This window comes from Neomonachus schauinslandi, chromosome 13 (genome assembly GCF_002201575.2).
Source record: "Neomonachus schauinslandi chromosome 13, ASM220157v2, whole genome shotgun sequence".
NCBI lineage: Eukaryota > Metazoa > Chordata > Mammalia > Carnivora > Phocidae > Neomonachus > Neomonachus schauinslandi.
The window spans coordinates 56,241,489-56,254,765 of NC_058415.1; the positions used below are offsets into that span (position 1 = coordinate 56,241,489).

General features: G+C 48.5%; 1 protein-coding gene and 1 pseudogene across 1 annotated transcript in view; both read right to left on the reverse strand.

Annotated features, from left to right (window-relative positions):
- NOL6 (nucleolar protein 6) overlaps positions 1-8,312 on the reverse strand; it is a 13,948-nt gene extending 5,636 nt beyond the window's left edge. Inside the window, exons 1-16 of the mRNA XM_044920340.1 lie at positions 8,266-8,312; positions 7,929-8,093; positions 6,668-6,874; positions 6,466-6,582; positions 4,070-4,249; positions 3,324-3,492; positions 2,967-3,101; positions 2,722-2,885; positions 2,515-2,635; positions 2,236-2,294; positions 2,055-2,156; positions 1,736-1,851; positions 1,388-1,565; positions 658-780; positions 336-484; positions 105-180 (exon numbers count right to left, since the gene is read on the reverse strand). Of these exons, the coding sequence (XP_044776275.1) occupies positions 105-180; positions 336-484; positions 658-780; positions 1,388-1,565; positions 1,736-1,851; positions 2,055-2,156; positions 2,236-2,294; positions 2,515-2,635; positions 2,722-2,885; positions 2,967-3,101; positions 3,324-3,492; positions 4,070-4,249; positions 6,466-6,582; positions 6,668-6,874; positions 7,929-7,982 (1,950 nt within the window). The 5' untranslated portion in view covers positions 7,983-8,093; positions 8,266-8,312. The remainder of the gene's footprint in view (positions 1-104; positions 181-335; positions 485-657; positions 781-1,387; positions 1,566-1,735; positions 1,852-2,054; positions 2,157-2,235; positions 2,295-2,514; positions 2,636-2,721; positions 2,886-2,966; positions 3,102-3,323; positions 3,493-4,069; positions 4,250-6,465; positions 6,583-6,667; positions 6,875-7,928; positions 8,094-8,265) is intronic.
- On the reverse strand, positions 5,074-5,608 carry LOC110581461 (annotated as a pseudogene).
- Positions 8,313-13,277: the final 4,965 nt, after the last annotated feature.

The window sequence follows — 13,277 nt, forward strand, 5'->3', positions numbered from 1 at the left end:
GTCCCCCTTTCCCAGCCATGTCCAGTAGCTTGCTCCAATAGGCTCAATCCTCGGCTCCTCTTTAACCCCTCCCCCTTACCCCAGCCCTGACGCACGACCCTTACCTCTTTTGGGCTTTGGATCAATGCGTCCAGAAGGCCCCCCACATAGTGGACACAGGTATCTGGGATGTTGGCATGGCTGGGAAAGGGGGACAGCACAAAGTCAGTGTGAGCATTGAGCCTATTGGAGTAAGCTACTGGACATTAGCTGCTCAGCCCAAAGCCCGGGCCAGACCCTCCTAAAAGGCTCCCCAGTCCATGGCTGCTTCCTAGCAACCAGATGCTAACACTCACAGTGCCAAAAGGTGAGTGACCACCTGGTGGGGAATAAGGCGCTTCTGGGCCATAGAGGCTGCCTCCCAGACCACAGCTTCCCGAATGGCTCCATCCTGGAAACGCCTAAGCTCTGAGCGAGATCCCCAGAACTGGCGGAAGTCAGCAGCCTGAGAAAAGGCAATGGGTGGTAGAAGAAATCAACAAAGATGGGCTCTGTCAAAAATCCCTGACAGGCTGCAATCCAAGTGGCATGAGGATAATCCACACCACTTCTGCCAGTACCCAGCGTGGACTTCCCAAGACAGGGCCAAATCATCCCCCAGACTCCAGGGCTCCTCACCTCAGGCTGGTTGGCCTCTGGACCCAGTTCGAGGACACTGGTCAGCCCCTCAGGCCGGAGGAGCAGTCCCAGGGTCAGGGTCCCAGAGTCTCTGTGCTTCGGTGGACCTTGGCTGATGTCCCACTACAGGGTTTAAAAAAGCTGAACTCAACCCAAGAATGCCCCAGCTTCGTCTAGAAACCCACTTTCCAACTAGGTAGAAAGATCTAGGGGCGCCTGGGTGGCTCAGTCAGTTAAGCGTCTGCCTTCGGCTCAGGTCGTAATCCCGGGGTCCTGGGATCAAGCCCCACATCAGGCTCCTTGCTCAGTGAGGAGCCTGCTTCTCCCTCTGCCTCTGCCCCTCCCCCTGCTCGCACACGCACACTCTCTCTCTCTAATGGATAAAATCTTTTTTTTTTTCCTTTTTAAGATTTTATTTATTTATTTGACAGAGAGAGAGACAGCGAGAGAGAGAACACAAGCAGGGGGAGTGGGCGAGGGAGAAGCAGGCTTCCCGCTGAGCAGGGAGCCTGATGTGGGACTCGATCCCAGGACGCTGGGATCATGACCTGAGCCAAAGGCAAACGCTTAACAACTGAGCCACCCAGGCGCCCCTAATGGATAAAATCTTTAAAAAAAATTTTAAAAAAAGAAAGATCTAGCTAGAAGAATGGTGTGTCTTTTGTATCCCCTGGGACCCTGGATCTAGTCCCCCTTAAGCCCACAAACTCCCCAACCCACAGCACCTCACCTCTGACACTGGGGGCCGAGAGTGGGCCAGCAGGTGCAGGCGGGACCCCAGACCCTGCTCCAAGAGGGTGGTCAGGGAGCCCAAAGCAGCTGAAACATAGTCCCCACCAAGATCCTGCAGCTCTGGCCACAGCTTTAGCCGGTGACATGCTGCCTGTAGGCGACTCAGTGGATGGAGACTAGAGGGGCACAGAGGGACAAAGAGACAGAATGAGGTGCTGCTGACCCCAAAGACCACCTCCCACCCCAAAATGAGGAAGATCTGAACACCGACCTGAGCACCTCTGCCCCATCACTGTAGCCCTAGGGAAAAGGACCCACTGACATAGCCTGCCAGCCCTAAACTTACTGCAAGATGTGGTCAAAAGCCCGGATCATGGGTTTGGGAGTCATCAACAGAAGCTGGAATCCGTCATCAGCTCTACCGTCCAGCAATGCCATAGACAGCCGTGCCTCATGCTGTACCTGTGGCCACAAGATAAACAGGGAACTCACATGTGAGACTATCACCACTATACCCCTCCCTTCATTGACCTGAGGGCTCAGACCAAGAGACATGCCTGACCTAAGCTCTTTGGAGAGGAGTTGCTGGGGCTCTGGGACTGGCAGAAGGGACAGAATCTGGACTGGGACATCAGGGGTACCCAGGAGTGGGGGACAATTGGTACCTGGTGGTAAGTAGAGGCAGTAACATCAGCACAGAGGTTGAGATAGCCTGAGGAGTCCAGGAAGACAACAGGGAAGGCCTGGTGGAAGTCAGCCAGGGCCGGCTGGCACAGAGAGAAGCCAGTCAGGGTTGGGGCCTTACCTTCAAGCCTCCTTGCCCAGACCCAGCCCTGCCCCACTCACCAAGGAGGGATCTGAGCTGAGACATAAGCTGATCCCGTTGACTGTCAAATCTGTGGTGGCTGAAGTGAGCCAGAGAAGGTGGGTGTATCAGAAGGTATCCTTTCCCAGGGGACCCAGCCCTAATGACACTCTCCCTCTGGTCAGGTGGCTGCAACTGCCTGCCTCTAAAATTCAGTTTGCTCAATTGTCTGATGGCAAGAAACTGAATGATCCCTGATAGGATGAGATGATTCACAGGAAGAGTGGAACCCTTGGCCTTTCTGGGTCTAGCCACCTTACCCAGAAACTGCAAGACACTCCTCAGGACCTGGTAGCCGCTCATAGTGGTGTGGATCTTGCGTGTGGACACAAGGAAAACAACCAGCATGGAGACAAGGAACCCACTGAACCCTCCCAGGCCCTGAAAAAGAGATGGAGAGGGAGGCCCAAGCTCAGGCCCAGCCCGCCACTCAGTGAGGCAGGGAAGCTGGGCCACTCCCAACTCACCTTGTCCAGTTCCCGCTGCCGCAGCCAGACCTTCAGAAGTGCCACACCATCCCTCAGCCCCAAGGCTGAACCCAGGACAGTAGACAGCAGGTGCACGTGGGACTCAAGGGTCATGTCCTGCAGGACCCATGTGTTATAGTGGGGGGTGGGAGGCTCTGGGCTACCTGTAGGAGAGGGGAAGCCATGGGAGGAGAAATCCCAACATCTTTCCCTTCAGCTCCACCTGGATACCACTGCCTGCTTACCATCCCCTGGAGGACTCTGCCCTCGGTACCAGGCAGAGCGCACATTGTTCCTAGATGGCAACAAGCGGCACGGACGGAAGAAGTCAGGTGGAGGGCATGGATGAAGACGTACGGTGACCAGGCGCTCATCCTTCCCTGGGGGGAGACAGGGAGTGCTGAGATCCTGCCAGGTGGGCCCCTGGACCACTCTCCTCCTCCGTGAGGGCCCACGTCCTCCCACCTTAGAATCTGAGGTCCTTATACCTTCCACTTCAAACTTGAGGCCCAAACTCCTCACCTTGGACTTGAGGTCCCCACACCACCCCCACTAGATCTGTCACCCCAGACTGTGCCTTCAGCCCAGTGTGTGCCTCTCACCATGTGGCCGAAGCAGCAGTGAGGGTTTCAGGTGGCAGCCCCTGGTGTAGGAGAAGCGAATACTGCCGAAGAAGGGGTCTTGGCCCAGGTGGTGAGCCAAGTGGGCCAGGTAGAGAGCACGCTTGCGGAAGTAGCGCTGGTTCAACCCATCCTTGTCCTGTAGGATCTCCTGGTGAGGGTCAGAAGAAGGGAGAGACGACCAGGCACATAAGTGCTTGTTGTTAGAGAACTTAGGGGCCAGGATGAAGCCAACGTGCAACACAGTTTAGAAACCTCAGGGATCTTTGCTGGCCAGAGTGTCTGAACCAGGACTAACAACAATATAGTTAGTTCTCAGATGAGGAAAGTAAAGTTCAAACGGCAGCAACTGACCCAAGGGCACATTTAAGCTGCCCTCAAGAAGACAGCAGAAGAGCAAATTTTGTTTCTTTGTTTGTTTGTTGTTGTCATTAAAGATTTTATTTATTTATTGGAGAGAGAGAGCACGCACAAACAGCGGGGAGAGGGAGAAGCAGGCTCCCCACTAAGCCAGGGGCCCAACGTGGGGCTTGATCCCAGGACCCTGGGATTATGACTGAGCCGAAGGCAGATGCTTCACCAACTGAGCCACCCAGGCACCCCTGCTCTTTTGATTTCCAGTTCAGATTTCAACCCTCCAGCAAGTGACAGGTGGGAAAGAAAGAGGGACCCAGGAATTTGTAGGTGGTGAAGGAACAGGACCTCATCCCCCAAATACTGGACCTCACCCTGGGCATGATCACTGCCACGTCCACGTTGATGTCCGGCCGGATGCAGGTACCCAGAAGGTAGCTGCCCACAACAGTGACCTGGGCTGGTGGCAGGAAGCGGAAACAGCCCTTCACGGTATAGGGCACTTGGTGGACGGGTACTCGAACCCCAGCTGGGAGCCAGGTCTGGTCAGTCAGCTGTGGGGAAAGAGACAGTGATACACAGTAATCTGATTGCCCTCCTGACGTGTCCTCCTTGATGTCTAGTAGACATCTCAAATTAAACACATCAACACATTTAAAAACAAACTCCTGCTCTTTCTGTAAACATGTCCCCCTCATTAAGGCAACTTCACACTAGTTGCTCAAGCCCAAAACATTGAAATCACCTTGACTCATCTCCGTTAAGAACACCCATTTCACCTTCAAGAGCATCCAGACACTGACCACTTCTCTACTTCTCCATCCTAGTCTGAGATGCCACCACTTTCCAGATGATCACCACATAATAGGTTTCTAACTAGTCTCCCTGATTTTACCTTTATCCCCCTCCATTCTACTTTCTTTTTTTTTTTTTAAGATTTTATTTATTTGTCAGAGAGAGAGCATGAGCACAAGCAGGGGAGTGGCGGGCAGAGGGAGAATCAGGCTCCCTGCTGAACAAGGAGCCCAATGCAGGGCTCGATCCCAGGACCCTGGGATCAGGACCTGAGCTGAAGGCAGACGCTTAATGGACTGAGCCACCCAGGCGCCCCTCCATTCTACTTTCAACACAACAGTCTGAGTGAACGTTTTTTGTTTTTTTTTTCCCTAGGCAAAGCCCTCCACTGGAGACCTTTGTTTCAAACTTTATTCCCAGGCTTCTTCAGCTTAATTAGCTGCAAAGAATGAATTATGTATAAGCAAAAACTGAAAAGAGCTGCAGTGTCCAAGGGGCTTGGGCTTAAAAATATTAGAGATCTAGATTTTATCAAATCCATGAACAAAATTTTTAAAAGCAGTCATAATATAAAATAGCAGCTCCCAGTAACTTCTTCAAGTTTTATCTTCTTCAGAAGTTGACTCAATTCAGTTTGCTTCATTCTTGGAAGCTTCATCACAATTCTCCACAAGATCTGGAACTTCATCATCATCCTCCTCTCCGGTAGCAGGTGGTGCTTTTCCATCCACACATTGTTTGGGCAGAGCTTCAGCCAGTCTTCTTCAACTAGTCAGACTGTCTGCACCAAGTTGGTTTAAGATACTGGGTGGCATTTCTGTCAGCTGCTTTGTCCCAGCATGGCCTGGAATGGTGGAAGTGTTCACTGCCAGCGATGCCTGAATTTTGGGGGTGTTAAAGTGGATCACTGTTCCTTGGTTTGTGAACATATTCACTTCTTCAATACCAGAGATATTGTTTACCCCTAACTTCTTTAAGGAGAACTGAAGTTTCTTATCATCTGCTGTAGCCGTTCTATGAAACACCTTCTTCTTCCGGTGAGCAGTTCCTTTTCCACCAATGCGCACTTGTGCTGGCAGTTTGTCGAGTTTCTCCTGGTTCATGATAGTTTCTTTCATCTTGTTGGAGCAGAAATGGGACCGAGAGGGGGAACAGGGCTGGTGCTCAGGGAGTCTCGGGCGGACCAACTGAGATTAGGTGCACACACGCGGGGACGCAAGATGGCAGCTAGAGCTGAATGAACGTTTTTAAAATGAAGTTAGATCACATCACTGCTTTACCAAAAAATGTCCCGTCAATGGTTTCTCATTTCACACAGAGAAACAGCCAAAGTCCTTGTTTCAGTGTACAAGGCCCTGCATGAAATGCCTCCTTCCTCCATTGCCTTTTTGCCTTTCTGAACGCATCTCCTATTTTCTCCTCATTCAATCCAAGGAACATGCCAGACTTACTCCTGCCTTTGAGCCTTTGGTGTTGGCTATTTCCCCTTCCTGGCATGCTCTTCCTCCCTTAGATATCTATATGGCTGACTCACGTCCTTCAAATCTTCACCCTAATGTCACTTCAATGAGGCCTACCTCAACCATCCTATTTAAAATTGCAAACCACTCCCATTCTCTGATATCCCCACAATCCCCTTACCTTGCCCTTCTCTTTTGCCCATAGTGCTTACCACTTTCTAACACTGCCACACAGTTTACCTGCCACGGTTATTTTCTACTATCCATAAGCCCAGCACTAGAAAATAGACCGCTTTGTTCACTGACGTATCATAAGAATACAACTACTGCCAAGGAACATAAGTGTTTGCTGAACAAACGAACACATGGTTGACTATACTTCCAGTTGAGCCTCCTGGCAGTGAAAATGAGCTCCCTAGCACCCCATCCCCTCTGGAGAAGTGCAGGCCCTGTTTCAGATGCCCAAACTGAGGACCTCTCCGGGGCTTTCCATTTCTTCACACTACCTGCCTTACCTCTGTCTTAGGAGTTGAAGGCACCTTCAGCACCCGCTGGTTGACCTCCCGTAGGAAAGCATCGATCCGCTCCTTCTTCTTCTCTGGTAGCCTCACTTCCTTTAGTAGCTCCTCTACCTGAAAGAAAAGACAGGGAAGAGTCCTTCAGCCTCAGGGTCCCGGGCCCACCCCTCTAACTGAAGCCCCAGCCACCCAATAGTACCTGTAAACGAAGCAAGCTGGAGTGGAAGAGACTCTCAGTCTCCCGAAGGCGAGTCAGCTCCTCATTGGTAGGCTCCTTATACAGTTCTGCCCGGCTAAGCTTCACTGGCTGCAGGAAGCCCTCCGCTGGAGACCCAGCCAAGGCATGCTTCTTTGAGGACTCCTTCTTTCCCTCCTTGCCTGTGCCTTCCAGAGCTAGTTCCATCACCTGTGGCCAGTGAGGAGAGCAGCCACTGTGAGGTCACATATGTCTAGCATCCACTGCCTGAAGTGCCACCATGATAGGATGTGGGCAAAAGCTTCACAGGCTCCTTTTCACTCTTTTGAATGGGAGTCAGACTGTAAAACTCAGGATTATCATTACTTAGAAGAATATCACTGAGCTCTAGGCTGAAAACTCCTTGAGTTGAGGCCTCCTTGTCTATGTGACAGCACTAGCATGGAGCCCTGCCTGGAGTTGGGGGTAGGGTTAGTTGTTCACTGAGCCCTGACCTGAGCAATGCTTGAGCTCCTTGTATTTCCGGTATATGCATCAGGGAGCTTCCTCCTTTTCTGGGAATCTGCAAATGCCGTCTCCACTCTTGCTCTATCCAAATCCTGCCAGGCTCTACCCCTGTCAGGAAGCCCTGACTATAGACTACATCAGTATAAGTGGTCAGTGTTGGAAAGAACTAGGACCTACTGCCTCTGTAAAATATACTCAGTAAATCATCCAATCCTCAGTAATCCCGGCAGAAAATGTACACTTGAAGGGAATTCCCTGAGCTCAAGATTCCACACTTAATATACCTATTCTGTAAGCAGGCTTCACACCCTGGTCTGCAGGATCCCAAACCTTCTCCCCTACAGCCCTGGGCCCCGCCCCCACTCCACGGTCCTACAGGGGTGAGAGCCCTACTAAAGGGTTTCAGAAGCACCACCATGTGCCCTCTGTTACAGCGGCGAGGACAGAACCGGGCACAAGAAGTTAGATCTCGCACAATGACAACGAGGAAGACCTGGTTAGGAAAATGACCTGGTTAGGTCTCCTCAACTTCCAGGTGCACAGCTCTCGAAGGAGTAAGCTCAATAAGCTTTACTGCTTCTATCCAAATAACGCCAGGTTCCATGTCCCCTGAGTGTCTCGGTGCCCTAGACTGGAAACGTGGTGGAATAAGGCTCTTCCAGAAGGGACCGCCTTCGCGCCCCTCGCTGGCGAGCTGCCAGTCTCTGCCACCTCTGGCACGTGGAAAGCCCTCTTTCCTCCCAGACAGCTCACCCACCTCTGTCTCCCCAGCAGCTCCGCGATTCTGCGCTCCCGCAGGCGCCGGCCCCATAACTCTGGGGCCAGGTCTTGCTCCAGCACTTCGGATTCAAAGCCCAAGTACTCGGCACAACTTCTTCCCACGTCGGCAAAGTGCCAAAGCCCTCCGCAGAATAACCGAAGCCTGGCAAGAGAATTGCCAAAGGTTTGCGGTAAACTCCCCGCACCGCGTGGGGACAAGCCTCGTGCCGCAGGACTCCGCCCAGTTCCAGAGCCATTGGGTGAGTGCCCGAAGAATCGCTGGCCATTGGCATCTGTTACTCCCCAGGACCACCCATCATGGGGGAGGGGCCAACCTGGGTTCTCCCATTTACGGTCTCTTTGCGACGCCACACCGGAAGCCTGTCTGCAGCTTAGCGGTCGCTTTCTTTTCCTCACTTCCGCAGCTTGCGTCGAACGGAGAAGGGCGGAGCTAGTTTTGGCACTCGACACTGTTTATTTATACCAGGGATTCCTATCCTTTTTTTCATCTACTACATTTTATCAAATAAACAGTTTAGTCAGTTCTATCTTAAAAATATGTCTTAAATTTATTCATTCTTCTCTGTCTTTAGTGCCAAATTTAGTCCAAATCACATCATCTTGTGCCTAGATTATAATTGGTTCTCTCCAGTTTATTAAAATTTTCCAAATCTACCAAAACATTGTAGTAATAATATAGTGAACTCCTTCACCTATCCATCATAACTTAGTGTTTGTCTTGGGCGCCTGGCTCAGTTGGTTAAGCATCTGCCTTCCCCTCAGGTCATGATCTCAGGGTCCTGGGATCAAGTCCCACATGGGGTTCCCTGCTCAGCAGGGAGTCTGCTTTTCCCTCTCTCTCTTCCCTTCCGCCTGCTTGTGCGCTCTCCGTTGCGCGCGCTCTCTCAAATAAATAAAATCTTAAGTTAAAAAAAAAAGTGTTTGCTTTTGTCAAATTTGTCTTTATGCATTTACACACTATTTTGCAAAACCACGGGAGAATTAGTTGCACACATCCCTGAATACTTTCGCATATATGTAATAAGAACAAGGGCTAATCATAGTCCAATTATAAAATTCAGGAAATTTAAGCTTGATTCAATACTATTCAAATTTTGCTGATTATCCAAAAAATACCCTTTACACAGTAGCATTTTATTTCCTGATGCAACATCATGCATCAGTTTGGTTGTCATGTTTCTTTTCTCTCTCTTAATCTAAGAACATTTGTGAGCTCTCCTTTTTTGGTCTTTCATGATAACATTTTTTTAAAAGATTTTATTGATTTATTGATTTATTTCACAGAGAGCTAGCGAGAGCAGGAACACAAGCAGGGGGAGTGGGAGAGGGAGAAGCAGGCTTCCCGCCCAGCAGGGAGCCCCATGTCGGGCTCGATCCCAGGATGCTGGGATCATGACCTGAGCCGAAGGCAGACGCTTAACGACTGAGCCACCCAGGTGCCCCTCATGACATTTTTGAAGAGTATAGGACAGTTTCATTCAACAGCTTTTTTGTACAGTATATACGCATATATGTAGTTATAAGTGTATATACAATATACATATATAAAAATTACAGGCACACATGCATATAGAATTACATCTATGCATATAATTACATAAGCATACGATTACATATATATAATTACATATATACATATAGAAAATTACATAACGGTACATCTTGAATATTCATATACCAAACATACCCATGTAACCAGCTCCCAGAAAAGAAACAGAACATTTCCTGAACCTTTAGAATTTCCCCTCACTCTACCATCTAGTCATTATGTCAACAGTAACTCCTATCCTGACTTCTAATAGCACAGATTAATTTATTAATTTATGCAATAGCTTGTAAAGGAATTTTTCAGTGGTCTTCTTCAATCCCTTTCCACATGGTTGCCAGAATGAGTGTTCCAAAACTATCATTCTACCATGTCACTCTCCTCTTAAAAATTCATCAGTCCCCCGCCGGCACCTGGGTCACTTCAGTTGGTTAAAAGTCCGACTCAGTCTCAGCTTGGGTCTTGATCTCAGGGTCCTGAATTCAATCCCCATGTTGCAGGATTTTTTTCTCCACCGGTGCCCTTGGTTTTTGGTCACGCCTCTTCGAAGAATGAAGAGATAAACCAGACAGAGTGGTGGGCAGCAAAGCAAGGTTTATCAAGTCCATAAAAACCCCTAGACTTAGAAATTCCGGTGGCAACCCCTTGGGGTCCCTTCCCTCCTTGGGAGCTTTGTACTGTCACTTTGCTATCACTCGATAAACCTTGCTTTGCTGCCCACCACTCTGTTTCTACAAGTTGGCTTTTTTAGATTCCACATATAAGTGAGATCATACAGCATTTGTCTTTATCTGACTTATTTCACTTAGCATAATGCTCTCAGTGTTCATCAATATTTCACAAATGGCAGGATTTCCTTCTTTATGGCTAAAGAATGTTTTGATTGTTAAGGAAGGTTTCCTGGAGGAGATGGGTTTGTGCTAAGTCTTGAAGCATAATTTGAGTTTGAATTGACTGAGAAGAAGCAGCTCTGTTGAAGTCTGATTAAGCACTGAGGAAGATCAGAGAGCCGAGAGATAAGTCAACCACTCATTCCACACTGGATGACACTTAAGAAATGGCAAGCACTTGGGCACCTGGGTGGCTCAGTTGGTTAAGCGACTGCCTTCGGCTCAGGTCATGATCCTGGAGTCCCGGGATCGAGTCCCGCATCGGGCTCCCTGCTCCACAGGGAGTCTGCTTCTCCCTCTGACCCTCCCCACTCTCATGTGCTCTCTCTCATTCTCTCTCTCTCAAATAAATAAATAAAATCTTTAAAAAAAAAAAAAAAGAAATGGCAAGCACTGTGTTCAGTGTCAAAGATAAAGAGATAAATAAGACATGATGATCACAAGCCAGAAACCTGGAATTATGTACTTGCCCTCACATTTTACAGGTTGGTCCCTCTATTCAATTTCTTTTTTAAATCCAGCTTTGACCTTTATTCAAGAGACCAGATGGGTTGCCCCAGGATCCGGTTGCCAGCCCTGAGGCCAAGCAAGGCTGGAAACCCACATCTGGCCCTGCTCTGCCCTGAGCTGCAGCCTCAGCCCCCAGGATCCTGCTTGCCACCACCTCAGGTGCAGGAGGAGGGAGCCCTCGGAGAATTGGATGTTACTATTGATTCATTTAAAAAAAGAAAAATACAAAACCAACCAAACAAACTCACTCTATTGATTTGGGACTTTTTCTTAAACAAACAAACAAAGAAAGAAAAATACACTGGGACTCTGTGTTCTCCATGACAGGTGGGCCTGGGGGAAGGGCAGCGTGGACCCCCCCCACACACACACACAGCCACATAATTTCTGTATAATCCACCATCTGGGGCAGAGGGTGGGCACATAGAGGCCATTGGCCCCGGTATTCATTCTTTTTTTTTTTTTAAGATTTTATTTATTTATCTTGACAGAGAGACAGAGAGAGAGGGAACACAAGCAGGAGGAGTGGGAGAGGGAGAAGCAGGCTTCCCATTGAGCAGAGAGCCCAATGTGAGGCTCAATCCCGGGACCCTGGGATCAAGACCTGAGCCGAAGGCAGACGCTTAACTGATTGAGCCACCCAGGTGCTCCCCCCCCCCCCCCCCGCCTTTTCCTTTAAATGCAACTTCAAAGAGGTTTATTCTGCCTTTGTCCTGTCTCCATTTAAAATTTGCATTCACCCCTGGCTCATCTGGTTGCTCAGTTGGTAGAGCTGGGGACTCTTGATCTTGGGGGTTGTGAGTTTGAGCTGACATTGGGTGTAGTGATTACTTAAAAATAAAATCTTAATGGACACCTGGGTAGCTCAGCTGGTTAAGTATCCAACTCTTGATTTTGGCTCAGGTCATGATCTCAGGGTTGTGAGATCAAGCCCTGCGATGGGCTCCATGCTGGGCGTGGAGCCTGCTCTCTCCCTCTGCCCCCCCCCCCAAATAAATAAATAAAATAAAATCTTTTTTAAAAAATTGCATTCACCCCAACATTTTCAGTTTTAGGCCCTACTTTAATCACCTCCATTAGTATTCACCAAAACTTGCAATGATATTATTTATCTAGTAGTTACTTGTTTTTGTGTGATTCAGTCTCAGCCACTAGAATGTAAGCTCCACGAGGGCATGACTAAATCATTTCCATCTCATTCACTACTGTATCCTTGGCATTTAGCATAGGGCCTGTCACATAGCAGGCACTCAATAAATATTTGTTGAATGAATGAATGGCTCTTTCTTAAGAGCACCTCAGAGTCTGGGAGAAAGATGTAAACAAATAATTGCAGTATAGCATTGGAGATGATATGATATGCACGGATTGCTATGGGCATGTTAGATTAGGAATATTACAGTACTTCGGTTAAGAGCAGTCATGCTTAAGTGGGATGGCCAAGATTGAACTCCAGGTTCTAACGTTTACCCACTGGGTGACATTGGTAACTTTCTTAACCTTTCTAAATCTTATTATACTCAGGAAAACAGATGTTCTAGTATGGATGTCATGCATTTTTTGACAATTAAACAGGATACTGCTTGTAAAGGGCCTGTCACATACTGATGCACAGCAAATGTTAGCTATTATTATTAAAGAAAGATTGTGGCTCCTTAAGAGCACTAGTTGACTTACACGTGTTAACATACAGAGAATGAAAAAAAATGTTGGTCCCCTAAAAGGAGTCATTCTAGAAGGTCAGAATTAACCTCTCTAAAACAAACACTCCTATCTTTCATTTATCTTTCAAGATTTCCATATCTTTTCTCTTTGGAAGAAAGAATCAATTCTTCAGAAGAGCTGTGGTTGAGGGGCGCCTGGGTGGCTCAGTTGGTTAAACGTCTGCCTCAGGGTTCTGGGATCAAGCCCCACGTCGGGCTTCCTTGCTCAGAGGGGAGACTGCTTCTCCCTCTCCCTCTGCCCCTCCCCCTGCTGTGTGCTCCCTCTCTCTCTCTCTCTCATATAAATAAAAATCTTAAAAAAAAAAAAAAAAGCCCTGGTTGAAGAGTACCAGGTGATGCGGTAGACTGAGGGTAAGTGGCCTGTTTTCTTTACCACCAGAGGGCACCAATCAGTCAAGTCATTTTACCTGTCATTTTACCTTTCCCACGCTATGGGAAAGCTGTAGGAAGCTGTTTCTGCCATTCATTCTTCTGACAAATATATTTTGAGTACCTACAATGTGCCAAACATCATGGTAGCTTGTATATAAAAAAGAAGCTTGTATAAACAAGACCTGTCATCCTTATGAATTTATAATCTTGAGCACCTACTGTGTGTCTGAGAGGTCCTATTAGACATGGGGGTGGAGGGTGGGGTTCAATTTGTTGTTGTTGTT